Source organism: Hemiscyllium ocellatum, chromosome 18, assembly GCF_020745735.1.
Source record: "Hemiscyllium ocellatum isolate sHemOce1 chromosome 18, sHemOce1.pat.X.cur, whole genome shotgun sequence".
In the NCBI taxonomy this organism is placed as follows: Eukaryota; Metazoa; Chordata; class Chondrichthyes; order Orectolobiformes; family Hemiscylliidae; genus Hemiscyllium; species Hemiscyllium ocellatum.
In genome coordinates, this window is record NC_083418.1 from 72,800,828 (window position 1) to 72,828,450 (window position 27,623).

General features: G+C 41.9%; 2 protein-coding genes across 2 annotated transcripts in view; one reads left to right on the forward strand and one right to left on the reverse strand.

Annotated features, from left to right (window-relative positions):
- The window catches only part of ano3 (anoctamin 3), a 582,275-nt gene that overhangs the window by 96,213 nt on the left and 458,439 nt on the right, over positions 1-27,623 (reverse strand). Inside the window, exon 15 of the mRNA XM_060838668.1 lies at positions 25,593-25,653. Within this exon, the coding sequence (XP_060694651.1) occupies positions 25,593-25,653 (61 nt within the window). The remainder of the gene's footprint in view (positions 1-25,592; positions 25,654-27,623) is intronic.
- Positions 1,033-27,201, forward strand: LOC132824507 (mucin-15-like). The gene is made up of 4 exons (XM_060839100.1): positions 1,033-1,139; positions 12,706-13,516; positions 18,636-18,806; positions 25,226-27,201. Exons 2-4 carry the CDS (start codon positions 12,745-12,747, stop codon positions 25,399-25,401), a joined length of 1,119 nt encoding a protein of 372 aa, XP_060695083.1. The 5' UTR covers positions 1,033-1,139; positions 12,706-12,744; the 3' UTR covers positions 25,402-27,201.

Genomic DNA, 27,623 nt, shown 5'->3' on the forward strand with positions numbered 1-27,623 from the left:
TACAAACTCTTTCCTGCGCTCTGTTCTGCTCTTCTGATGCACTTTGTATGGTATGACCTACCTGTAGAGCATGCAAAACTGCTCCGCAGCATTTGTGGTAACAATAAATCAAAATCAAACTCAAAAACAACAGATTCAAGCTTCCCTGTTGTTATCAGACTTATGAACAGACCTCTCATATAGTAGGGTTGATCTTTCTCCACACCTTCTCTAACTGCTACGCTACATTCTGCTCTATGATTCTGGATCAGTGGTGCTGGAAGAGCACAGCAGTTCAGGCAGCATCCAACGAACAGCGAAATCGATGTTTCGGGCCAAAGCCCTTCCTGATGAAGGGATTTTGCCCGAAATGTTGATTTCGCTGCTCGTTGGATGCTGCCTGAACTGCTGTGCTCTTCCAGCACCACTGATCCAGAATCTGGTTTCCAGCATCTGCAGTCATTGTTTTTACCATTCTGCTCTATGAGCCTGATGTACTTATGTAAGGTACAATTTATCTGGTTACCGCGCAAGACAATATTTTTCACTGTATCTTGGTATATGACAATAATAAATCAAATCAAATTAAATCAATGTGTGATAGGGGCTTTGTAAATGCAAATTCTCCCTTTCACCATACCAGGAAATCCAATCTAACCTAAACTCTTAAGGGACGCGTTTGTAAATTACAGGAATTTTATGCTGAGAAGTTTGTCAAAATCATTTCTATTCCATTGTAAATCTACTTTTTCTTACAGCATTGCTGGGTGTCTTATAGATGAACTGAGTTTGGGCAGGTTGCTGATAAAACTAACCAAACAAAAGAATCTATGTCACACAAACATAACAGTGCAAAATCTCTGACATGGTTAAGGTGTACAGAACACACCCACCTCACCATTGTGGAAGATATATTTGTCCTCTGTGTAATGTAAATGAATACTTTCTCATGGATGAATAGAGAAATGGCTAATCAGGTCTATCCGGTTCTGACACTCAGTGTAAGAGGCATGAGACCACACCTACTCTTTTAATTCAATCATCGCATCTATTTCACCACCACACAGTTTCACTCACCTGAGCAACGCAGGACACTGTCAACTTGGATACATAAACCATTCCAGCATTTCTTAAACATAATCTGAAGCACATCACATCAAGTAAGTATTCCCTTATTATTATTAGACTGCTGCATGGATTTGAAGTCGAGTTTTATCTTTGTCGAGTGATGTGGAACAGTCCCCTGCTAACACCTGCTCAGTGAGTGTTCAGTGCTCAGTTCTCCAGTTAAATGATTTAAGGATTGAAAGCATACAGCAGCTGTTTGGAGCAATGGGTCAACATTCCAGACTCTAAACAACACTGCAGGTTGTGTAAATTAAGTGTAGTTCTTTGATTTCTGGCTGCAGAGACTGCTGCTGCTGTCAAGTCAATGTATTCATGACAAGCTAACACTTCCATATCTATAACTATTTGCCATAAGAACTAGCACAAGGTTGGCTTGGGGGAGCTGGTGGGGGGGTGGGGCAGGGGTTGGTGCATAAATACTCCAGCCTTGCTCCTGAAGCTCTCAGTGGTCAGTGAAGATTATGAACACCAGAGCCTGATCCCAGACCTCTGCCAATCCTACTTTTGAGATGCTTCTTACAGGAGTGCTGAACTAATTTGCAGCACTGTTTAAATCATACATTACAACTAGCAACTTTTTCTTGTGTTTACACTGAACACAAACCAACTCATCTTTGTGTTTGCTATTTACCACCTCCCACCCAACTCCATCTAAATAGATAACTGTGGAAACCTGTTATATGGGTAACTGATCATAGCAGATGTGATTTACAGCAGAAAAAATGTCTCTTTACGATCAGCTGACAGCTATTCCTTCACAATCTGTAATACTAAATTGCCTCTTTCCACTAAATTATAACATTGGGAGGCACGGTGGCTCAATGGTTAGCACTGTAGCCTTGCAGTGCCAGGGACTTGGGTTCAATTCCAGCTCGGGTGACTGTGTGGAGTTTTAATGTTTTCCCAGTGTCTGTGTGGGTTTCTCTTCAGGTGCTCCAGTTTCCTCCCACAATCCAAAGATGTGCAGGTCAGGTGAATTGGCCATGTTAAATTGCCCATAGTGTTAGGTGCGTTAGTCAGAGGGAAATGGGTCTCGGTGGGTTACTCTTTGGAGGGTTGGTGTAGACTTGTTGGGCTGTAGGGCCTGTTTCCGCACTGTAGGGAATCTAATCACGTACCTGTCTGCATGAAAATAATTAGTGCAATAAGAGGCACTTACTCAAGGGGACTGTGAATGTAACTGTATTTGTATCTGATTTATCTTTGATGCAGATACTAGCATAGAGTAAAAGGTATAAGGCTTTGGAAATAAGTTAGAGTATATCTTTTTGAGATGTATCTTTGTTAAGTTGCTGCAAACTTTTAAGACAATGTCTTAAAATCATAGATTCTTGAGGGAAAATTTATCTCCTTACACCTCTCCTGATTTTTGATAATTCTGCCAAGATCAGGAAGGTATCATAAAAACCTGCTTTGCAGACAGAAAATGAAAACACACAAGAGAATCAAACTGTACACATTTGGATGTCATTGCACGAGTAACTCATAACAAACCATCAGAATAGAATACAAAGAACAGCGGATGCTGGGAATCTGAAACAAACCACACAAATTGCTCAGCAGGTCTGGCAGTCTCAGTGCTCAGAAAGCAGAGTTAATATTTCACATCCAGTGACTACGCTGAGTGTCACCAGCAATTTCTGTCTGATTTACAGCTGGTTTTCAGAGTTATAAAGGGGCGGAACGTCTATGATATCAGAAAATCCTTTGGTTGTGGCTGGAACTGTACTGCATACAGTGAAAAGTCCTGGAAGTTAAGATACTCTGTTGTTTTAACGTGCTTGCCAATGAACATAATGACTTGGGTATTTTGTGCTACTTTTGCATCAAAATATATATCTGCAATTAGCAGAATGGAGTTGGCGTTTTGCTGTTCGCATGAGTCTAGGTCTCTGCGGCAACATGATCTTGTGCACACATTTTGTGGGAGCTGTGTATGGTGAAGGTAGAGGGACCAATCTATCCATTTCACATGATAGCATAGTATCGCTCTCCTCATTCTGCTTTCTATTGGGGTGTATTGGGCAGATCTGCAGGTCAACACTGAACTTCTTTCATGGATGGACCATTCTTGGTCATCAAGTCCTGAAATAGATTCCAAACCTAAGGTTTCTAATTCAGAGAGCAGGAACACTAGCAACTGCACCACAAAACCCTGTATGTACAAAGTTCCATGCACAAATTCACAGGTAGAGTGGAAGAGCTAAGAACTGGTTGAGATTCAGTGAGAGTAATTGATCTGTTTTAAGAATACTCTTGAAAATGGAATGAAACTTTGAAAACTGAAAGACTTCTTTTTGAAGAAATCACAATATTGGGCCTAAAACGATTTGAGGGCATTTTTCAGTTGATGATAAATCAGACAGGAGGCTGACTCCTGCAGTCAGAAGTGAACTAAAGCTAGATAAGGCACTGGATAAATTCTCAACAAGTTGAGTACAATGAGGAAAGGGGACAGGAAGCGAATGGGTACCATTCAGGGCAAAGGTGACAGTTATAGAGTCATAAAGATGTACAGCATGGAAATAGACCCTTCGGTCCAACCCGTCCATACCAACCAGATATCCCAACCTAATCTATGCCAGCACCCGGCCCATATCTCTCCAAACCCTTCCTATCCATATATCCATCCACATGCCTCTTAAATGTTGCAATTGTACCAGCCTCCACCACATCCTCTGGCAGCTCATTCCATGGAATTTAGTGTAGGATTATGTTATAGGCAGCCAGGTTGTGGATACATCTGGAGTTTATTTAAGATGGAGTTCAAGGGGACTGAATACAGCATTACAAAAAGAATGATGACATGTTTTCAGTTGTGGTGGAATAAAGGCAGAGGTGGTGCCCGTCAAAATTTTGGAGGTGCAAGTCATTGGTCTCAGCTGCTGGATAAAGTTTCAAACTCAGTTCTGGATTGAGCTAAATGCCAAGCATGCTACCATTGGAACTCAACCTCAACAAGACGATTAAATCAGAAATTGGGTTGTTAAGATTTTGGTTGGAGGTAAGCAATCCAACTTTAGATTATTTCCAATGAGAAAAGATAAAGACAAAAACAAACAAAGAACTGTGGACACTGAAAATCAGAAACAAAATGTAAAGTTGCTGGAAAACTCAGCAGGTCTGGACAACCTCTGTGGAGAGAAAGTAGAATTAATGTTTTGGGTCCAGTGACCCTTCTACAGAAGATCATGAAACAAAGACCATGGTTCCTTTACAACGTGACATTGAATATCTAACCTGAACAGAAATATTGCAGAAAGGAGGTCAATAATGATGAGGTACCATGAGTATACACAAAGGAACTATCTCTATGGTAATCAAAAAAATCATAGACCTATCACAACACAAAGGGAAGTGAATTGAGCCATGTAACCAGTGCCACCAGACTGCGAGAGTGAGTTTGGCTTGTTCCACTCTTCAGCTTTCCTTGTAGCCCTGAATTTTTTCTTCTCCAATTACTCATTAAATTTCCTCCTGAAAGTCACGAGCTAATCCACCTCCACCCAGCTCCCAGGCTGTACATTCCAGATCACAGTGACTGCATCAAAAACATTTTCTTCATTCCATCTGTGGTTCTTTTGACAATCACTTTAAAATTTCTGTCCTTTGGCTCATGACTGTTCTGCCGAACGGCAAGACCGTCTTTCTCTTTGACTTGACTCCTCGTGAAGTTGATCACCTTGATCAAATTCCCTCTCCACTCTTGTCTGTAAGGTGATAGTGAGCTGCCTTCTTAAACCGCTGCAGTCTATGTGCTGTAGTTGGATCCACATGGACATTAGTGAGGGAGTTGCAGAAGTTTAAGCTGGTGAAATTGAAGAAATAGAGATACGTTTCCGAGTCAGGATGGTGAGAGACTTGGAGGGGAACTTGCAGGTGGTGGGTTCCCATGTATCTGCTGCCTTTGTCTTTTGAGATGGAAGTGGTCATGAGCTTGGAAGGGATCTTCGGTGTATTTCTGCAGTGTATCTTGGAGATAATATACATTGCTAGTGAGCATAGGTGATGGAGCAAGTAGATGATTATGGATCTGGTGCCAATCAAAGGAGCTGCCTTGCCCTGGATGGTGTCAAACTTCTTGAGTGTTGTTGGAATTGTACCCATCGAGGCAAGTGGGAAGAGTTCCATCACACTCCTGATTTGTGTCTTGCAGAGGGTGGACATGCTTTGGGCGGTTAGGAAGTGAGTTGCTCACTATATTATTCCTTACCTCTAAACCTGCACTTGTAAGCACAGTGCTTATGTGGCAGATACAGCTGAGTTTCTGGTCAATGGTAACCAGCAGATTGTTAATAATAGGGGATTCAGCGATGGTATTTCTTTGAATGTCAAAGGGTGGTGATGGTTAGATTATCTCTTATTGGAGATGGTTATTGCCTGGCATTTGTGTGACATGAACGCCACTTGTTACTTGTCAGCTCCAGCCTAGTTATTATCCAAATCTTGTTACTTTGAACATAAAGATGATTTCAGTACCTGGGGAGTGGTGAATGGTGCAGAACATCAGCGAATATCCCCACTTCTGACCTTATGATAGACGGAAGGTTATTGATGAAGCATTGATGAAGGTGATCAAGCTTTTTCTTTTTATTCACACAATTGAAGTCACTCTTCTCTGGAGCCTGGATCAGGAATCTTTTCTACAAACTCTCTGATATCTTCATATTTTCCTCAAAGCTCAGTTCCCAGAACTGAAAACAATATTCAAGGTAATGTGTAACATCAGGACAGTGTCAAACCCCCATCAGCTGTTCTATTGGTCACCTTCTCTCTATCACAAGGTCAGAAATGGGAATGTTTGCAGATGATTGCACAATGTTCAGCACCATTCATGACTCCTCAGATCCTCAGGAATCCTACGCCAATACGTAGCATAGTCTGGACAACATCCAGGTTTGGATTGATAAGTGGGAGGTAAGATTAGCATCATGGCAGAAAGAATTGCATCATGGAAGTGCTAGAGAATAACCATTTACAACAAACAATAATCTAACCTCTCCTCTTGATTATTGCTATTTTATAAAGCTAAATCCTCCAGCATCCAACTCCTGGGGGTTACCAATCACAGAGACTAAACTAGACTGCCCCACAACTACTGTGAAGCTCAGAGGCCAGAAATTATGTGGCAAGTAACTCACCTCCAGTCTCCGTACTCCCTATCCACCTGCATGGCAGAAGAAGACAGGAATGTGGTGGAATGCTCTCCACTTGCCTGAATAGGTGCAGCTCCAACTACACTTAAGAAGCATCAAACCATCCACGACAAAGAAGCCTGCTTGGTTGGTCCCCCATCCACCACTGTCTGCATTCACTCCCTTCGCCAATGACACACTGTGGCAACAGTGGCACTGCACCATTCCTGACTCCTCAGATACTGAGGAATCCTATGTCCATACTCTGGACAACGTTCAGGTTTGGATACACCTTGGCAACAGTGTATACAAGGTGCACTGCAGCAACTTCCCCAGCTCTCCTGACTGTATTTTCTAAACCCACAACCAATACCATCCCGAAGGACAAGGGCAGCAGATACTGGAAAATCACCATGTGTAGGTTTCTCTCCAATCCACTCACTGTCGTGGCTTTGAACCATATCACTACGCCTGTAGTGTCACAGAATCAAGATACTCAAAACCCCATCTAACACCACCATGGGTATCCCTACAATTCAAGGACTGCACCAGTTCAAGAAGGTAACTCACTATCACCTTCTCAGGGGCAATTAGCTCAGGCAATAAACTCTGTCTTGGCTAACAATACTATCATCACATGAACAATTTTTTAAAGCAATGTTTTATGAAGGTTAAATGTAATACAATTAGTTTAATGTTCTATGTCTGTATTTATAAAGGTAATAATCCTATGCACTTTTTGAACTAGTTTTTCCACCTCTTCTTCCCATCTTCGTTCATGGAGATCAGTGGGTATCATGGATTCTGCACCCCATTTAGAAACCTGTTGCTGCGTTTACACTGTCTCCCCTCATTCTTCCGAAATGTATCAGTCTGTTTTTCATATTCCTTTGCTTTTTCAACTTCACATGGTAAAGCAACAATGGTACAAAAGGCAGTAGTAAGTCCAGTTACACATCAAAGAAAGGAAGAGAAGGAGACCTTTAATTTAACCTTTATGTATTCTCGCGAGAATCTAACTCCCCTGACGTACTGTGATAAAAGTTAGAGGATGCACCCTCACCTGATGAAGGGGCAATGCTCTAGCAGCTTGTGATTTCAAATAAACCTGTTGGATTTTTACCTGGAGTCATGTGACTCTTGATCTTTTCCTTGAGCTGCCTCAGCTCTAAGCTTCGGAATTCCCTTCCTAAAAACCTCTCTGCCTTTCTTTCTTCTAAAATGCTCTTTAAAACCTAACCCTTTGATGAAAGCTTTGGTCATCATCTCTAATATCTCCTTAAACATCTCAGTATCTAACGGTGTTAGATAATGCTCCTATGAGGTGCTTGGGTATGTCGTATCAAGTCACAGGGGCTAGCTCAATGTAAACTGTTGCTGTTAGTGAAATGTAATTGAATCCAAGTAGGGTAGATTCATGAAGTGGGTAGACATCAACACTAAAATAATAGTGTAACTGGACCCTCTTACAATATAATTTTCAAGGTGTTAAAAACAATGACTGCAGATACTGGAAACCAGAGTCTAGATTACAGTGGTGCTGGAAAAACACAGCAGTTCAGGCAGCATCCGAGGAGCAGGAAAATCGATGTTTTGGGCAAAAGCCCTTCATCAATATAATTTCCAACAAACTGCAATTATCATAACCTGAAATGTTTCCAATTCCATACACCACCCTGTGACTTGGACTCAGGCATAAAAAACCTCACTGGGCAGTAAACATTACCTAATCAGGACAAAAATCACTGGAGCCCAGGTTCAGTTTCCAACCTCTGCACTGCATGCACACAATTACTGATTATTTCACTTGGTCTTATATTTAACAAATCTTATCCAAGAGATAAGCACACATTGCTGACACAAGACACATGAGAGTTTTACTGAAGTGTTGCAATCAATGAGTAACGCAGGACTGGTTACACGGCTGGTAATTATCTGCTGAAAACATGCGCAGCCTACGTAAAGAATCTAGGTGTGTGATTTCGATGACATCCGAAATAAAGGCCCTGATTTCTCACGTAAATTAAGCAAAAGGAATGTCTGAAACCTATTTGTAGTATAATAGGAAAATGTCCGTAAGTAGGTCATGTTGGTTACTGTTGGTTTACAATCATAAGTTCAACATTTTTTGGCATCTGTTACATTCTCTTTGTAAAATCGCTGCAACATTTTGTTCAATGGCTGAGCCCTTTCACATCGATGAAACTGACCACTAACATGCTCCAAAACAAAGAATTGTCTGTGAATACTTGGTAGGTTTCAACATGTTTAGAGATGTTATCACACATCTCTGAAGGAGGTGGACATGAACCCAGGCCTGCTAACTCAGAGCTAGGAACACTACCATTGCGACACTAGAACTATCTGCATCAATGTCATTAGGTTGTATTAACCCCTTGATCGCCATGCCAGCTTTAAACATCTGGAGTTACATGCCCAGTTGTTAAATTTTGAGCCATTATTAGAACTCTAATTAAACCAAAAGTTGAAACAAAATGAAGCTGTTCATTTTCATGGATACAGTGATTTTGACTTTGTTTGCCTTGCTTGAAGGGTTGATAATGAGGGGACATACATTTAAACTAAGGGCAGGAGATTTCAAGAAGAGTTGAGGAAAATGTTCCCCCGGACCCTCCCCTACCCCTGGAGAACGGAGGGGATTTGCAATGCATTGGTTGGGAAAATAGTAGCGATTGGAACTATCACTACCTTCAAAAGTATGTGGATGAGTATTTAAAATATCATATGATTCAAGGCTATGGGCCCGGTGCTGGCATATGGGATTAGTGTAGATCGGTTGGTTGCAGACTCAATGGGCTGAAGGACCTCTCCTGAGTTGTATGACTCTATAACTAAAATAAATCAAACTTGTTTTAAGACAGAAATCTCCCAATGTCCTACTTCATTGCAAAATGAATGAAGTTCCTATTTGATCAGTCATCTGTACCAGTTGCTGATATTACAACATGAGGATGCAGTTTAAAATAATTAAAGAAGCAATTACTTGTTCAATTATAATGCTTAAAGAAAATTCTGTGGGCAGTTAGGATGTATGATTATAATTTGTAAGTTCCTTAAAAAGAGAGCAGTAGTTATAGAGGAAGTAATGAGATCATAAGCTGGAGGAGCATAATTAGACAGTTAGGTTTCTCTTGAAGTGGACAGGGCGTAACTGACTGAACCTTGAGGCTGTGTAAGGGAACTAGGTGCTGTCTTATCTTAGAAACTTTATGAATGAATCCAGCCGCCAACACCACCAAATTCCCCACCCTCCTCCCAGCTCCAAAGTGGAGCAGGTTTAGAAAGCCATGATTTGGAGGCGTTGGGATGTTGGACTGGGGTGGACAAAGTTGAAAACCACACAACACCAGGTTTATTTGGAAGTACCTGACTAAGGAGCAATGCTCCGAAAACTAGTGCTTCCAAAGAAACCTGTTGGACTATAACCTGGTGTTGTGTGATGTTCAATTTCAGGTTTGGGAAGCACACTGCACTCACACTTGTGGAAAGAAGGTGTTAAACCTGAAAAGGTTCAGAAAAGATTGGCAAGGATGTTCCCGGGGTTGGAGGTTTTGAGCGATAGGGAGAGGCTGAATAGGCTGGGGCTGCTTTCCCTGGAGTGTCAGAATCTGAGGTTATAGAAGTTTCTAAAATCATGATAGGGAGAACAGCCATAGGCTTTTTTCCAGGGTAGGGGAATTCAGAACTAGAAGGTATAGGTTTAAAATGAGTGGGACATTTTTTAAAGGGACCTAAGGGGATATTTTTTACACAAAGGGTGGTGCATGTATGGTATGAGCTGCTAGAGCAAGTACTGGAAGCTTGTTCCAGTACAACATTTAAAAGGCACCTGGATGTGTATACGAATCAGAACAGACTTAGAGAGATATGGGCCAAACACTGGCAAATGTGACGAGATTTATTTACGATATCTGGTCGGCGTGAATGAGTTGGACTGAAAGGTCAGTTTCCACGCTGTACATCTCTATGACTCGACACTGACAAGTTTTAAACAAATACACAGAACACAAGCTGGTTCTGAAAATCTGTGAGAAGAATAGAAATTATTAAAATTGCATCAAATATCAGTCAGCACCTGGGATCAGTGTAAAGCAGAATAACGTGTTTTGGATGCACATTTTGCAACAACAGCATTTTGCACACACCCATAACATGAGAACTTATCTTTGCTCTTTATGGATATTGATAACTTTGTTGTGGAATGCCAGCTTGATCTATCTTTATTTCCTTTTTTTTAGTTTACTGAGTACTGTCTGCCTGCCAGAAACAATGTCTTTTATCACCCCAGTATTTCTCTGATGGATCAAACCCCATGATTTAAAACTAACTTTAAAAAATAACTTCCTCATGTTACGACAACAGATGGATACCATAATAAAGTTAAAAGAAAACAATGAAGGTAAAAAACAAAATGTACAAGTCTGCCTTAAGGCAGGATGTAGACAGAAAGCTAAAGGAATGTTGGCCCTTGTTTCAAAGGAGTTTGAGCGTAACAGTAGGAAATTCTTACTGCAACTGTACACGGTGCTGGAGAGACCACATCCAGATATACAGGGTGCTAGAGAGACCACATCCAGATATACAGGGTGCTAGAGAGACCACATCCAGATATACAGCGTGCTGGAGAGACCACATCCAGATGTACAGCGTGCTGGAGAGACCACATCCAGATATACAGGGTGCTGGAGAGACCACATCCAGATATACAGGGTGCTAGAGAGACCACATCCAGATATACAGGGTGCTAGAGAGACCACATCCAGATGTACAGCGTGCTGGAGAGACCACATCCAGATGTACAGCGTGCTGGAGAGACCACATCCAGATGTACAGGGTGCTGGAGAGACCACATCCAGATGTACAGCGTGCTGGAGAGACCACATCCAGATGTACAGGGTGCTGGAGAGACCACATCTGGAGTACGGAGAGCTGTTTTAGTCCCCTTACTTAAGGAAAGGTTCACTTAAATGACCCCTTCACATGGCAGGACTATCTTATCAGCAAAAGCCAAACAGGTACTCTACTGACTGGCATTTAGATTAATAAGGGGTCATCTCAATGGAACACACCGGATTCTTAAGGGGTTTGACAGATCAATGGTGCTTCCATTCATGGGAGAGTCTAGGACCAGAGGACACAGTCTCAAAATAAAGGGATGTTGGTTTAAGACAGAGATGAGGAGGGCATTCTTCTATCAGAGGGTTGAAAAACTTTGGAACTCCTTGTAACTGAGAGTTTTGGGGGCAGAGTCATCCATACTAAAGGGCTGGGATGGAGAGATTCTTGATCAGTCGGGGAATTGACAATTATGGAGAAAGGGCGGGAAAGTGGGCGTGAGGAATGTTGGATCAGCAGTGATTCTACTGAATGGCAGCGCAGGCTCAAGGCACTGGTAGACCTAATCGTGTTCCTATTTCTTTTGATATTATGGATAGGTTTCAGTAAGGAAGGCATTAAAGGCAGTCAGGACTAGGCGGGAATGTGGATTCGCAGTCACAATCAGTTCAGCCATAACTTGAAGGATTTGAAGGACTCTTACCCCAGGTCATTGCATATTTGCTTGTATGTTAGGACTGTGCACATTATAGAGAGCTGCAGCTTTCTCAAACTTGAATAGTTGCTACCCCCTACATTAGAGCAATAAGTCTGAAATAGAGCTGTTTCTTCTTGCACGCCACTTTGCCTGGAAGAATTCTGCTGGGTGACACCCTTACATGCTAACAGTCTGCAAAGGCTAAATATACTTAGTGCTAGCAGTGGGGCAATAAGGCCAAGGAAAGGGGTAGCTGTGCAGTAAGGAAAATAGATCCTCGACTGGACATATGACTGGTGTCAAGGGAGCATAGGAAAACATAACTGGCTAAGTATTGAGTCGAAACTACATAATTCAACAAAATGTAGAACATCTCTATCTAAGGTTTGTTTATTTTCAAAATGTTTAGCTTCAGAAGTCACATTGGCCAGCTCCCCATGGTACGATATTTTGTGTGTGTTGAAGCCACATCGTTAGCACCCACCAGTGGACCCTGAACTTTCCAGCTCATCAGCTGCTTTGGAACCGGATCAGCTCAACTAGACATTGATTACACAGACAGAAGGGTACATCAAGACTTGAGTGGGAGCTAGAGCATGTAGCAGCCTTCACTCTCGGGAGGAGGGGAAGGACAATAAGATTAACTTCCTTTCTGCACTGGAAATGGGCAGTGATGGAGTTAAAATTCCCATCTAATCTCGAACTTGTTCATAGTAATATGCAATGAGTCTCGAGTTCCATTAAATGAATATCCAATTGCAACTTGTTTTGCCATTCTATTCTACTCTATTTCAGAAGAAACTTGCTATGTTTTGTCGAAATAAACTGTTCTTGTGCAAAAATACACAGTAATGCTCCAAAAGGACATTGTTATGATACACTCTTAACTATGCTCAAATTTTCTTTTAGGTTTCTGATTCAAAGACATTTATTGGAATATCTAATATAATGGCGTCACTTCGAACATTTTTACTGGTCACTTGCCTAATATCCAATCTGTGGGATGTTGGAAGATCAGACAGCACAACCTCAACATCATCGACTTCATCTGCAAACAATTCAACCTCATCAATGTTGATCACTCTCACCTCAGCAGGGACGATGACACCATCAGTAGAACCTTCATCTACCTTTCCAACAACTATGAATACGACAATGCTCATCATGGCCAATACCAACATATCTTCTGTAGCATTAACAGGCAGCAGCCCACTAACATCCACTACACATATGAGCAGTTTATCCACTCCCAGTAGCACTGCAACACCAGTCAATTCTTCTGTGGGAGCTGCTAATGACTCAACTACAGCAACTATACCTGTAGAGAGCACAAGTAGCCCAAATGTGACACTGTCTATGACAAGTCACTTCAGCACAATTAACAGCACGACTGAGTTAATGTCTACCACATTCCAAAACACCAGTGATGTTAATGTGACAGTAAATTTAAACATGACCACTGCAGCAACTACAGTCCAGTCTAATGATACAGCTACCACAGAATATACAACTACAGGGAACACAACGGCTGCAACTTCTACATCAACAATATCTAGCAACACTTCAACAACTGCTCCAGGGAATGAGACAAACAGTACTTCAACCACGTTAGCTTCACTTCCCACCACTTTTCCTCAGAGTACCACAAGAAGTCCAGCTGATGTAACAACTACCATTAGTTCCATCATTACTACAACTGTTGCCACATCGACTGAGAAAGGTAAAGAGTTAAAATTAAATACTAAGGTAGATCTTACACACTTCTGCCTCAAATGCTGCATGAATCCATAATCCTGAAACATATTAACCCAATGAACAATCAGAGGACTAGAACCCCTGATGCTGTAGCTTTGCCACTAGAAAAGATGGGGACAGGTCTATGGTGGAGTCTGGCAGTAGGTGCTTGATTGAAAATTGAGGTGCCTCTGGACAAGTCTGTAAAGCTAAGAATTTAGGGACCCAGGAATGGAGGGAAACCTTTCTAGATAACAGGTGGGAGTCACAGGGATGAGTTTTGATGGCCATAGCTTTGCCTTTGAGCCATGGAACCTTGGTCTCCAGTTGCTGCATGGGCTGCCACCGAGAGGTACATTGACTCTCCTGATCTACCTCGAACCAATTACATCCTTTCTTCAATAATCCTTTTTCTCAGTAAGATATAGCCACCATTAGAAATCTCTTTGGGCACTCACTCTTTGAAGTACATACACAGAGACTCTAGACTTTCATTGACATAGGCTTAGCCACTTGTATATGTTTTGTGTCAGTATGTGCAACAAACCAGAATTGGTCAGACACCTTGAAGTGAAGGAGCCATTGGGAAGTAGTGACCATAATACAATAAGCTTCAATCTGCAATTTGAGAGGGAGAGGGTACAATCGGAAATGACAATATTTTTGTTGAATAAAGGGAACTATGGAGCTATGAGGGAGGAGCTGGCCAAAGTTCAATGGTGAAATACCTTAGCAGGGATGACAGTGGAGGAACAATGGCAATATTTCTGTGTGTAACGCAGAAGATGCAGGATCACTTCATTCCAAAAAGAAAGAAAAATCCTAGGAGGAGGCATGGGTGGCCGTGGCTGATGAGGGAAGTTAAGAAACATATAAAGTTAAAAGAGAAAAAGTATAACATAGCAAAAATAAGTGGAACATGTAGGACTGTGGAGCTTTTAAAGAACAACAGAGGATTACTAAGAATGAAATACACAGAGAAAAAATGAGGTACGAAGGTAAACTGGCCAAAAATATAAAGGAGGATAGTAAAAGCTTTTTTAGGTATATGAAAGGCAAAAAAATGTTTAAGACTAAAATTGGGCCCTTGAAGACAGAAACAGGGGGAATATATTACGGGGAAAACGCAGCAGGTCAGGCAGCACCCAAGGAGCAGGAGAATCGACGTTTCGGGCATGAGCCCATCTTCAGGAATAAGGAAAGTGTGTCCAGCAGGCTAAGATAAAAGGTAGAGAGGAGGGACTTGGAGGAGGGGCGTTGGAAATGCGATAGGTGGAAGGAGGTCAAGGTGAGGGTGATAGGCCGGAGTGGGGATGGGGGCGGAGAGGTCAGGAAGAAGATTGCAGGTTAGGAAGGTGGTGCTGAGTTTGAGGGAATTTGACTGAGACAAGGTGAGGGGAGGGGAAATGAGGAAACTGGAGAAATCTGAGTTCATCCCTTGTGGTTGGAGGGTTCCTAGGTGGAAGATGAGGCGCTCTTCCTCCAGCCGTCGTGTTGCTATGGTCTGGCGATGGAGGAGTCCAAGGACCTGCATGTCCTTGGTGGAGTGAGAGGGGGAGTTGAAATGTTGAGCCACGGGGTGGTTGAGTTGGTTGGTCCGGGCGTCCCAGAGGTGTTCTCTGAAATGTTCCGCAAGTAGGCGGCCTGTCTCCCCAATATAGAGGAGGCCGCATCGGGTGCAGCGGATGCAGTAAATGATGTGTGTGAAGGTGCAGGTGAATTTGTGGCGGATATGGAAGGATCCCTTGGGGCCTTTGAGGGAAGTAAGGGGGGAGGTGTGGGCGCAAGTTTTGCATTTCTTGTGGTTGCAGGGGAAGGTGCCGGGAGTGGAGGTTGGGTTGGTGTTTTCCAGCAACACATTTTCAGCTCTGATCTCCAGCTTCTGCAGTCCTCACTTTCTCTTCAAATATATTACGGGGAACAAAGAAATGGCAGAAGAATTAAATTGTTACTTCAGATCTGTGTTCACTGGGGAAGACACAAGCAATCTCCCTGAGGTAACAGTGGCTGAAGGACTTGAACTTAAGGGAATTTATATTTGTCAGGAATTGGTGTTGGAGAGACTGTTAGGTCTGAAGGTTGATAAGTCCCCGGGGCCTGATGGTCTACATCCCAGGGTACTGAAGGATGTGGCTTGAGAAATCGTGGATGCGGTTGGTGATTATTTTCCAGAGTTTGACAGATTTGGGATCAGTTCTTGCAGATTGGAGGGTGGCTAATGTCGTACCACTTTTTAAGAAAGGAGGGAGAGAGAAAGCAGGAAATTATAGACCAGTTAGTCTGACCTCAGTGGTGGGAAAGATGCTGGAGTCTATTATAAAGGATGAAATTATGACACATCTGGATAGTAGTAACAGGATAGGTCAGAGTCAGCATGTATTTATTAAGGGGAAATCATGCTTGACTAATCTTCTGGAATTTTTTTAGGATGTAATTGTGAAGATAGATTAAGGAGATCCAGTAGATGTAGTGTACCTGGACTCTCAGAAAGCTTTTGATAAAGTCCCACATAGGAGGTTAGTGAGCAACATTATGGTGCGTGGTATTGGGGGCAAAGTACTAACTTGGATTGAAAGTTGATTGGCTGACAGGAAACAAAGAGTAGTGATAAACGGCTCCATTTCTGAATGGCAGGCAGTGACCAGTGGGGTACCACAGGGATCAGTGCTGGGGCCGCAGCTTTTTATAATATATATTAATGATAAAGAAGATGGTATTAATAATAACATTAGCAAATTTGCTGATGATACTAAGCTGGGTGGCAGGGTGAAATGTGAGGAGGGTGTTAGGAAATTACAGGGTGACCTGGACAGGTTAGGTGAGTGGGCAGATGCATGGCAGATGCAGTTTAATGTGGATAAATGTGTGGGTATCCACTTTGGTGGCAAGAACAGGAAGGCAGATTACTACCTAAATGGAATCAATTTAGGTAAAGGGGCAGTACAAAGTGATCTGTATGTTCTTGTACAGCAGTCAATGAAGGTAAGCATGAGGTACAGCAGGTAGTGAAGAAGGCTAATAGCATGCTGGCCTTCATAACAAGAGGGATTGAGTATAGAAGCAAAGAGGTTCTTCTGCAGCTGTACAGGGTCCTGGTGAGACCACACCTGGAATATTGTGTGCAGTTCTGGTCTCCAAATTTGAGGAAAGACATATTGAGGGAGTGCAGTGTAGGTTCACGAGGTCAATTCCTGGAATGGCGGGACTACCTTATGCTGAAAGACTGGAGCGACTGGGCTTGTATACCCTTGAGTTTAGAAGACTGAGAGGGGATCTGATTGAGACATATAAGATTATTAAAGGATTGGACATTCTGGAGGCAGGAAACAAGTCTCCGCTGATGGGTGAGTGCCGAACCAGAGGACACAGCTTAAAAATACGGGGTAGACCATTTAGGACAGAGATGAGGAGAAACCTCTTCACCCAGAGAGTGGTGGCTGTGTGGAATGCTCTGCCCCAGAGGGCAGTGGAGGCCCAGTCTCTGGATTCATTTAAGAAAGAGTTGGATAGAGTCTCAAGGATAGTGGAATCAAGGGTTATGGCGATAAGGCAGGAACAGGTACTGATTAAGGATGATCAGCCATGATCATATTGAATGGCGGTGCAGGCTCGAAGGACAGAATGGCCTACTCCTGCACCTATTGTCTATTGTATTCTCATTAATATTTCACTATTTAACCTCTGACTCACTAACTTAAATGTCATTCTTTGGGCTCACCTTTTCAAACAATTTAAAATGTTCAACACTCCGGTGAGTTCTCCCCTTGAGCTTCCATTCCTACAATTCTCTCCAACTGCAATGTTCATTACTTCTCCACATTAGAGACACAGACAAGTTCAGAAGAATCATGTTTTGAGATGTTTATAACACATATAAAGGGCATCACTTTCACGATCACAAAACATAAGATGATTCTGGACAGCATTTGTTCACATCTATTTTGAAACTCTGATGACTTTACCTGAAGAGATCACTGACATCCTTCAGCAGAATTAAATTGAATTTAAAATCTGATTGAAGATTTGTAGCTCGGGTATCCGTTGTTGTGGTTCTGCTCGCCGAGCTGGAAGTTTTTGCTGCAAACGTTTCGTTCCCTGGCTAGGGAACATCATCAGTGCTGTTGGAGCCTCGTGTGAAGCGCTGCTTTGATGTTTCTTCCGGTATTTATAGTGGTTTGTTCTTGCCGCTTCCGGGTGTCAGTTTCAGCTGCAGTGATTTGTATGTGGGGTCCAGGTCGATGTGTCTGTTGATGGATGTTCTTGCCGTTTCCGGGTGTCAGTTTCAGCTGTAGTGGTTTGTATATGGTGTCCAGGTCAATGTGTCTGTTGATGGAGTTTGGGGATGAATGCCATGCTTCTAGGAATTCTCTGGCTGTTCTCTGTCTGGCTTGTCCTATGATAGTGGTGTTTTCCCAGTCATAGGACAAGCCAGACAGAGAACAGCCAGAGAATTCCTAGAAGCATGGCATTCATCCCCAAACTCCATCAACAGACACATTGACCTGGACCCCATATACAAACCACTACAGCTGAAACTGACACCCAGAAACGGCAAGAACATCCATCCACAGACACATCGACCTGGACCCCACATACAAATCACTGCAGCTGAAACTGACACCCGGAAGCGGCAAGAACAAACCAATATAAATACCGGAAGAAACATCAAAGCAGCGCTTCACACGAGGCTCCAACAGCACTGATGATGTTCCCTAGCCAGGGAACAAAACGTTTGCAGCAAAAACTTCCAGCTCGGCGAGCAGAACCACAATAAATTGAATTTATTTTTCACCTTGCTCTTGGAAGTAATTTTGAAACAGCTAAGTTTTTAACATTTTGCAGGGTCAATCTTATGTATGTATCAGTAAATATAGCCATCAGCAATAAGTTTATCCTACTGAAGAAAATTCTAGTTCATGGTCTCACCTGTACATTAAACCACAAATGTGGGGTTTGCTTTCATTTATATAAACAGTCATTTGTTGCTGCTAGAGTAATGAATTATTAAGGAAGAAACATGACAATGTTGGGTAGCTTTTTTTCCTGTGCTATTTCTATGACCTGACTCATTACACATTGACCCATTTATTTTTAAAACTTTTCAGATCCAGTCCCTGTACCAGGAAAACTTAATGGAGGAGTGATAATTGGAGCCATTCTTGGCTGCATTTTGGGAATTATTCTTCTCTCACTTCTGGTTTACACTTTCTGTGCACGTCAAAAATCACATCACTTTAATCACCGCAGACTTTATGACAACATCTCCAATGATCCAGGTATGCAGTTGACAAAATACTGATTGCAGAATGTTATAATAAAATGTTGACTCTTACAAATATCTCCATTTAGTTATCAGTGCATGAGACATATTACATTATATTTGTTCAAACAACAAATTCGTCTTGTACATTATGGAATTATAGAGAAAATAACAAATAATGGAGATCACAGCAGGTCAGAGAGCATCCATGAAGAGAGAGCAAGGATAGATGACTCTTCATCAGAGCTCAACTTGAAAACTGAGCACAGAGCTAATGCTTCAAGTCCAATGAACCTTGCTCAGAACTGGACCTGAAACGTTAACTCTGATTTCTTTTCACAGATGCTGCCAGACCTGCTGAATTTTTCCAGCAACTTCCATTTTTGCCACAAGTACTTATCCATTTTGAAAGGAGTACCATGGGCTTCACCTCAGCCATTCCCATTGAAGTTTCACTGCATACTGATTGTTACCTTCACATCAGCCTCTGTGACATCAAACAGATTCTCTCATAACTTATCAAAGTGCACTCCAGCGCATTTACTCACATACAATTCTTTTTGGTTTTTTGCCCATCTCCTTATTGACTTATCCTTGTAGTTTTCTTAATTGTGCCAAATTAGATGTTATGCCTCTGACCAGCAGATTGAGAGCAGGATGCATGACAATAGAGAGAGGAGAGAGGGAGATGAGAGAGAGGGAGAGAAAGGGAGAGAGAAGAGAAGAGAGGAGGAGAGAGGAGGAGAGAGGAAGAGAGAGAGAGAGAGCAAGGAAACCATCTGAATGTGGGTTGGGGTGGAGATGATTTCCCTCTCTTTCTCCCACAATCCTGTAACAGTTAAGTGTGAGCTTGGATCAGCTTGTCTAACACCCATGTAACAGGAGAAGAAGAAAACAAAGAACTGCAGACACTGAGAATCAGAACCAAAACAGAAATTGCTGGAAAAACTCAGCAGATCTGGCAGCATTTACAGAGAGAAAGTTGTGTTAATGTTTCAGATCCAGTGACCCTTCTTCAGAATGGAAGAGAAATTTAAAAGGCATTAGGTTTCTAATTGTCCCAAAATATGTATTCCACACCCCATCTCCTCCAGGAACCTTCCAGCTGTAAGGTTTAGCAGTGTTACCTGAGAGTAGCGATTAAAGTAGAAACTGCAGCTTGTCCCAAAGGGGGCGTCCAGCAATGGACCTAAGTCTGGACTCTAATTGAGGACAGGCGAGTGGGTTGCTGTGAGTTGGCCATGCATGTCGGGCTGAGAAAACATTGGGTGTGATGTTTAATTTATGGGGTTGGCAATCTCTGTAAGAGCCAGTGAACATTAAAGGAAACACATCCTTCCCCAATAGTTACACTAATCCAGATGTAAGAATGTTGTCAGCCTCTTCTGTAACAGACAAAATGGCCAGCTAAAGGTCTCAGGAGAGGACCTCTCCCATTTCCCCAGAGGGTGGATACAACATCCGTTGCATGGTGCCCAATTTAACAGCTATGGCTCCTGCCTCAGCCCCTTCCGTCACCTCCTAGCCTGAACCGGGAAGTTGGAAAATCCAGGCAGGGGAAATACCAATCTGATTTGGGAAAGGATTGGAACAACAAAAGCTGACCTGATGCGACAAATTTCTTGCAATGCCAAACGAGAAGTCTATGGAAATAGGTAAAAGTAGAATTAGAGAAGATGACTATTCAATGCTTGTAATTGTATTTGACTGAAACGATGCAAGCACTGTCTTATCATTGAATGGGATGCAGATATTGTTGACAAAGCCAGTATTAATTACCTCTGAACTGAGTAGCTTACAAGGCCATTGAGAGGTAGTTAAGAGTCAACCATCTTGCTGATGGTCTGGAATCACCTTTGCCAAAGTAAGTACGGACAGCAAAGTGCCTTTCTAAAGGGACGGTTGGGTTCTTAAACAATAATCAATATTGGCTACACAGTCCTTGATGGGTTATCTTTGAATTCTAGCTTTCATTGAACTCAAATTATACCATTTGCCATGGGAGAATTCAAACTTACACCCTCAGAGCATGGGACCAGATTTCTGGATCACTAGCCCAGTGATGTTACCATTATGCTATCACCTCCTTCTGATTAAAAAGCTTCCCCAAAGACTTTATCACATTCAGCACTTTTGGTGCCGTTTCCTTGCCTCCTCATTGATCAAATTTGCATAAATTAAAATTGTGAGTTAAATTTTGCCAGAACTAAACGGAAGGATATTGTGTTGAGTTTCATGGAGGGTTTCTCTCCACGAGGCCTATTGTGTTTTCTCAGACTTATCATCCTAAACTTGCTTCATTAACTCAATGCCAAGACCCTAATGTTCATATCTCGTCCAATGCTGCCCATGCTGCCAGTCACTGAAGGCAGAGGTATGTGTCAGGGCTGTGGTATCCCTGGTGCCACTACCATACTTAAAAGACTGTTGTGCACTCGGTAAAATACTGGAATTACCCTGAAAGGTTGGAGATGTTTGCCCTTTGTGGCAGATGAGGAGAGATTTTGCCGTCAGGGATCTGGTGGTTGGGATAATGTAATGGAGGGTTGGTTTCCTGTGGTGGAGAATGCCAGAGGCTCACCACTCCCTTGGTGAAGGGATTTCTCCTCATCTCAATCCTTAGATTGTGACCCTTGGTTCTGAACCCCTTCAGTCACAGGAAAAGCACGTCCTCTGTTTACTCTGTCTAATCCTATTAGAACTGTGCAGTTTTCTATGAAATCCCCACTCATTTTTCTCAATGGCAATGAATATAGTCCTAACTGATCCGATACATTTGACATCCCAGGAATCAGTTTAACAATCCTTCTTTACACTCCCTCACAAGCCAGAACACCCTTCCTCAGATAAGACCAAAACCGCACATTATTATCAAATTTCCTTTCCTGTACGACTGTAACCTCCCCAAACAAAAAATGCACCACACTAACATATTACACTAAGTTTTAACATGAACACTTTAACCCTGGCAGCAACCGAAAAGGGCAAATCAGCAGCCGAATTTGCACTTCAACAATTTTCATTTCAATTGTTTCTCATCTTTACACTGCCACACTGTTCAGTGCAACTAAAATCACTCAGGAGGGGAAAGATACAGCATGGTCACAGCATTTCATGCTCATTGAAGCACATTTACTTAGAAGTTTAGGAAATTAATGATGAACTTATTCGGGCAGCACAGTGGATCAGTGGCTAACACCGCTGCCTCACAGCGCCAGGGATCTGGGTTCAATTCCAGCCTTAGGTGACTGTCTGTGTGGAGTTTGCACATTCGCCCAGTGTCTGCGTCGGTTTCCTCTGGGTGCTGTGGTTTCCTCCCACAGTCCAAAGATGTGCAGGTTAGGTTTGGCCATGCTAAATTACCCATAGTGGTAGGTTAGGTGCATTAGTCAGGGGAAATGCAAAGTAATAGGGTAGGGGAATGGGTCTGGGTGGATACTCTTCGGACGGTCAGTGTGGACTTGTTAGACTGGAGGGGCCTGTTTCAACACTGTGGGGATCCTATGATTATCAAAAGGAAGGTTGATGTTGGACACATGATGAGGTTTACTACTCCACTGCAAGGAATTATGAGTCAATCTATGACAACATTTGATAAATGCAACCAGAAGCTGCCAAAAATCCATCAAAGTAAAAAAGTGTCCAACCTAGTAGTATTATCACAAGATTACTAATCAAGTGGCCCTAGAAATGTTCTGGGGACCCAGACTCAAATCCTGCCATAATAGACAAGCAGGAGGCTGGAAGAACACGGCAAGCCAGGCAGCATCAGGAGGTGGCGAAGTCAACGATTCATGTGGAGACTCTTCACCCTGATGCTGCCTGCCTCGCTGTTTGCCTCCAGAATCTTGTTGGTCAACTTTTGATTCCAGCATCTGCAGTTATTTTATCTCTAATCAAATCCTGCCATGGCTGATGGTTGAATTTGAATTCAACTTCTGAAAGTAAAAATCTGAAACTAAAAGTCTAATGATGGTCTTGAAACCGTCTTTGGGGATAAAAAAGGCCCATCAGGTTCCCCAGTGTCCTGGAGAGAAGGAAATCCCTGTCTTTATCCAGTCTGTCCTATATGCAATTCCAGACCCAAAGCAAGGGGTTGACTTTTAACTGCGTTCTGGGCAATAAAGGATGAGCAATAAATGCTGCCCAAGCAAATCACATGAATGTGTATATGTTTTAAAAATCATGTGATGATTTTATTCCCATTGGAGACGTACTGGGAAGTCCAACAGGCTGATTATCAACTTGTTGATCATGTGCCATGAATACTCCTGATGTGGCTAGCTAATTCTGGAAAAGGGCTTAAATGGAGAGGCCTGGATCTAGCATTCTACAAAGTGAGCCACCCTATCCCCACCTCTTAGAATGAAGCATAATCAAAACCATTTGGAAGGCATTTCGCACACTTGCCTATATTGATCAGAGCATTGGGTATGGAAATTAGGATGTCATGCTACAGTCATACAAGACATTGGTGAGACCACGTTTAGAGTATTGCGGACAACTGGTCGCCGTGCTATATGAAGCATGTTGTTAAACTGGAAAGGGTGCAGCAAAGATTTACAAGGATGTTACCCAAGACGGAAGGTTTGACCGAGAAGAAGAGGCTGGATAGGCTGGAATTTTTTTTTCCTTGGAGTGTGGGGGACTTAGGGCGGCACGGTGGCACAGTGGTTAGCACTGCTGCCTCACAGCGCCTGAAGACCCGGGTTCAATTCCCGACTCAGGCGACTGACTGTGTGGAGTTTGCACGTTCTGCCCGTGTCTGCGTGGGTTTCCTCCGGGTGCTCCGGTTTCCTCCCACAGTCCAAAGATGTGCGGGTCAGGTGAATTGGCCATGCTAAATTGCCCATAGTGTTAGGTAAGGGGTAATGTAGGGGTATGGGTGGGTTTCGCTTCGGCGGGTCGGTGTGGACTTGTTGGGCCGAAGGGCCTGTTTCCACACTGTAAGTCTAATCTAAATCTAATCATCGTATAAAGGTTTATAAAATCATGAGGGGTACAGTTAAGGTGAATAGTCAAGGTCCTTTCCTCATGGTAAGGGAATCCAAAACCAGAGGGAATAGTATACAGTGCGAGGGGAAAGATTCAAAAGGGACCTGAGGGGCAGCTTTTTCACACAGGTGGTACGTAAATGGAATGAGCTGCCAGAGGAAGCGGTAGATGCAATGAGGTGGGTCCAATTACAACATTTAAAAAAACATTTGGACAAGTACATGGACAGGAAAGGCTTAGAGAGATCTGGGCCAAATGCAGGCTAACGGGACTAGTTTAGATTAGGAAACCAGGTCAGCATGGATGAGTTGGGCTGAAGGGCCTGTTTCCATGCTGTATGACTCTATCAGAATTTTTATTAAGTGGAAGTGAACTTTACTTTCCAGCTTTCAATATTTCATGCAGGAACAAATGCAACTAGCTCTTCATCGAGGCTTCCACTGTCTCAGAAACAGAGAACACTGGAGAAACTCAGCAGGTCTGGCAGCAGTGATGGAGAGCTGATATTTCAAGTCTGGTATGACTCTTCTTCTGACTCAAAACATTAACTCTGTTCCTCTCTCCACGATGCTGCCAGACCTGCTGAGTTTCCCCAGTGTTCTCCATGGTTGTTTCAGGTACCAGCATCTGCAGTATTTTGCCTTTGATTCTGCTGCATGTGATTCTGCAGCGTTGCTTTAAGAGCTGGATATGGTAATGAGTCAAGGACAGAGATGGAAACCATATGACCATATGGCAATGTGCAGTCCAGCAGAAGTAAGGCAGAAGCTGGTTGCATCCACAGTTACCTGTAACTGTAAGTTGCAGTCGGAACTGTTAAATAAACCTGTATGAATAAATGTGTTACTTATGTATGAAACAAGGAAAAAAATGATGAACATGCCAATTAAAATCATTGGATTAGAAATAAAGTGATCGATTCTCTTAAATGGGTTAGTATTTGCATTGGACTTCTGATTTGATTTGATTTATTATTTTGATTTGATTTGATCTCTTATTATCACATGTACCTTGGTCTGGCTAATGTTTTGTTTTGCTGCAGTACTGGCAGACCATACCATACAAAGTACATTAGGGTAATAGAACAGAGCAAGGAATACAAAGTTATAGCTACAAGGAAGGTGCATAAAAAGCAAGTTCAACATTAGATTTGTAATTTGAGAGGTCCATTCAGAAGTTTAATAACAGTGGGGAAGAAGCTGTTCTTGAACGTGTTGGTGTGCGTGTTTAAGCTTTTGTATTTTCTGCCTAATGGGAGAGGTTGGAAGAGATTATACTGGGGTGGGAGGGGTCTTTGATGATGTCACTAAGGTTGGAATTTATACATAAACTAGTTAGTTTATTAATGTCACACAAATGATTACCAATGCACCAGTATGCAAGTTCCACTCAAGTTATTTCATTCCAATAATGATCACCTTGTGTTCCAATTTATTTCAGTTCTACGTTTGGACAACACAGATGATGTCATTGACTTAAGGTACCAAGAAGGAGCTGCTTACTACAACCCAGCAGCTTTGAATGAAGCCCCACCTTCCAACACTGGAAAGACTAATGACCCAAATTATGCAATCCAGATGGATCCCTTACCACCCGCATATGAAAATGTCGCATAATTTGACTCACCTCTGTCTCTTAAAAAAACATTGGTATTGGCACCAAAGAAATATCACTTGCAAACAGATTGTACAGCAATCTTTTATGTACTAATAGTGACATCAAATTGGTTAGAACTTGAAGAATATGATTTATTTTTCAAAGTAAAAGCTGCTGTTGAGATAGAAAAACAACATGGTATTGTACTTACCCCAGATAGCCATAAAAATGGCAAAGAAGACTGTGCCACCATTATCAAATAGATATGTCAGCTAAAGGGAGCAGAAAGAATGAAAACATTAATTATCTTGTTCCACAGACAACCCATAACTAATACACAGATACTGAGACATCATGGTATGTTGATTTCTTACAAACTGAATTCACATTTTCAAGTTCACTGATGCCACATTGAGAAATATTCTTCATAAATTAATGCTTCAATACTCCAGTTAAAATATGAAGTACATTGTTTGCAGATGTTAATAGATTAACACGAGATTTAAAGTTGCTCCTTCTGGTCATTTACTTTGATGGAGATATTGGTAGCTACACTCATTCCTCTGTATTACGTATTTGTCACGACTGCCAGACTTTATACAGTTTACTATCCTGGTGAGATGTAGAACAGACAAACAGAAAAGTAGAATTTCACTGAGTGGCTTGACTGTTTGGGTTTGAGTTTTGCAAAGAAAGAGTAGTTCGCAGCCATTATTTGCATTGAACAAATTTACACATTGTATCCATTATTGCCAGACTGTGAACTGATATGCTTGTTCAAATAATCTTACAGTAAATTATTGAGTGACTTGAGAAGAGAGTGTTCTGTGGTAATAATGGCCACTGTCCACCTATTATCCCCAACTTTTCACAAGCTAGATGGCATTGAATCACTCGTGAAGCTATCATTACTGAATAAGATCACCTCTCACGTTGAACCCACTACCATCCGAACTACAAAAGGTTTGAGGCACCTGTTTTAAAGTATTCATTATTGTCACAGTATTGTTCAATGTGAGTGAGTTCTCTTCCATGCGTGGCTCCAATGTTTGCCGTTCCCAGTTGCTGAGTCGGTGACAGGTCGTGACAAGGATTCCAAGTAAAAGTCATGCAAGTTCCCCACTGGATGGGGGAGGGCAGAGGGACAGGAAAGACAACATGATGGAAGGAATGTGGAAATGAAGGTGGAGAGAAAAGCTACCCAAATGCTTCCTCATGTTCAACCACAGATGACATTAGCAAAGTTGCAACAGCAAATCCCCGAATCAACCTCTTGGGCAGGGAACATTGCAGGGGTGTTGAAAATTTTGAAGAAAGGCAAAATCAAATAACCTGAAGAGGAAAATCAAACCCAAACACGAGGATTTCCCTAGAGTTTTTTGCTTATTTTACAATTGCTTATCATTATTTGTTTCTCTTTGATAAAATTAATTCAAGGTGTAAAGTCTTAAATTCCTTCCAATGTTTGTTGATTTTATGAAACATTTTAAACATTTGCTATTTTTAAAAATAATTATTTTTCATCTACTGTTACCTCTACTAGCAGTTCTGAATGTTTAAACAGATCCTCTTGTGCCTTATTTAATGATGTTATCTTATGATCATTTCTCACACTGTCGTACACACTTGCATTACAATCACAATTTAATTTCTCCTCTTGTGAAGAGATATTTAATTCACAGTGTGAATACTGATAACTATTACAGAATTATATAACACTAATTCCTTGGAGGTGTGTGCAAGTTAGAAAAACTTACATTCAGCTTGTGCAATAAAGGGTGTGAATGCTCATAGTTTGTTATTAAACTATCCTTTGATTATTTAATATGTTTATGTGCAAATATGTACCTCATTTTTTGTACAGATCACAGAATCTAAACAGTTGGAATTGCTAGTTCTCAGACTTTTTAAAATGTGACCAAAAAATCCTGCAAAAAATTTTATCAGCTATAACTTCTAATTACATAACAGCTTTAACACAGCTACCTTTTATCACAGAAAAATAATAAGATTAAAAAAAAGCTAAATCAAAAAGGAGCATTTTGGGAAAGCAAATCAGAGCAGGACTTACACATTTCATGGTAAGGTCCAAGGGAATGTTGCTAAACAAAGAGACCTTGGAGTACAGGTTCATAGCTCCTTGAAAATAGAGTCGCAGGTAGACAGGATAGTGAAGAAGGTGTTTGGTATACTTTCCTTTGTTGGTCAGAGCACTGAGGTATAGGAGTTGGGAGGTCATCCT

Excerpts from the sequence above, each read along its gene's own strand:
- LOC132824507 (XM_060839100.1), top strand. The coding sequence starts at position 12,745 with ATGGCGTCACTTCGAACATTTTTACTGGTCACTTGCCTAATATCCAAT. Across the intron at positions 13,517-18,635 it reads TGCCACATCGACTGAGAAAG|ATCCAGTCCCTGTACCAGGA; the intron begins GTAAAGAGTTAA and ends AAAACTTTTCAG. Across the intron at positions 18,807-25,225 it reads CAACATCTCCAATGATCCAG|TTCTACGTTTGGACAACACA; the intron begins GTATGCAGTTGA and ends AATTTATTTCAG.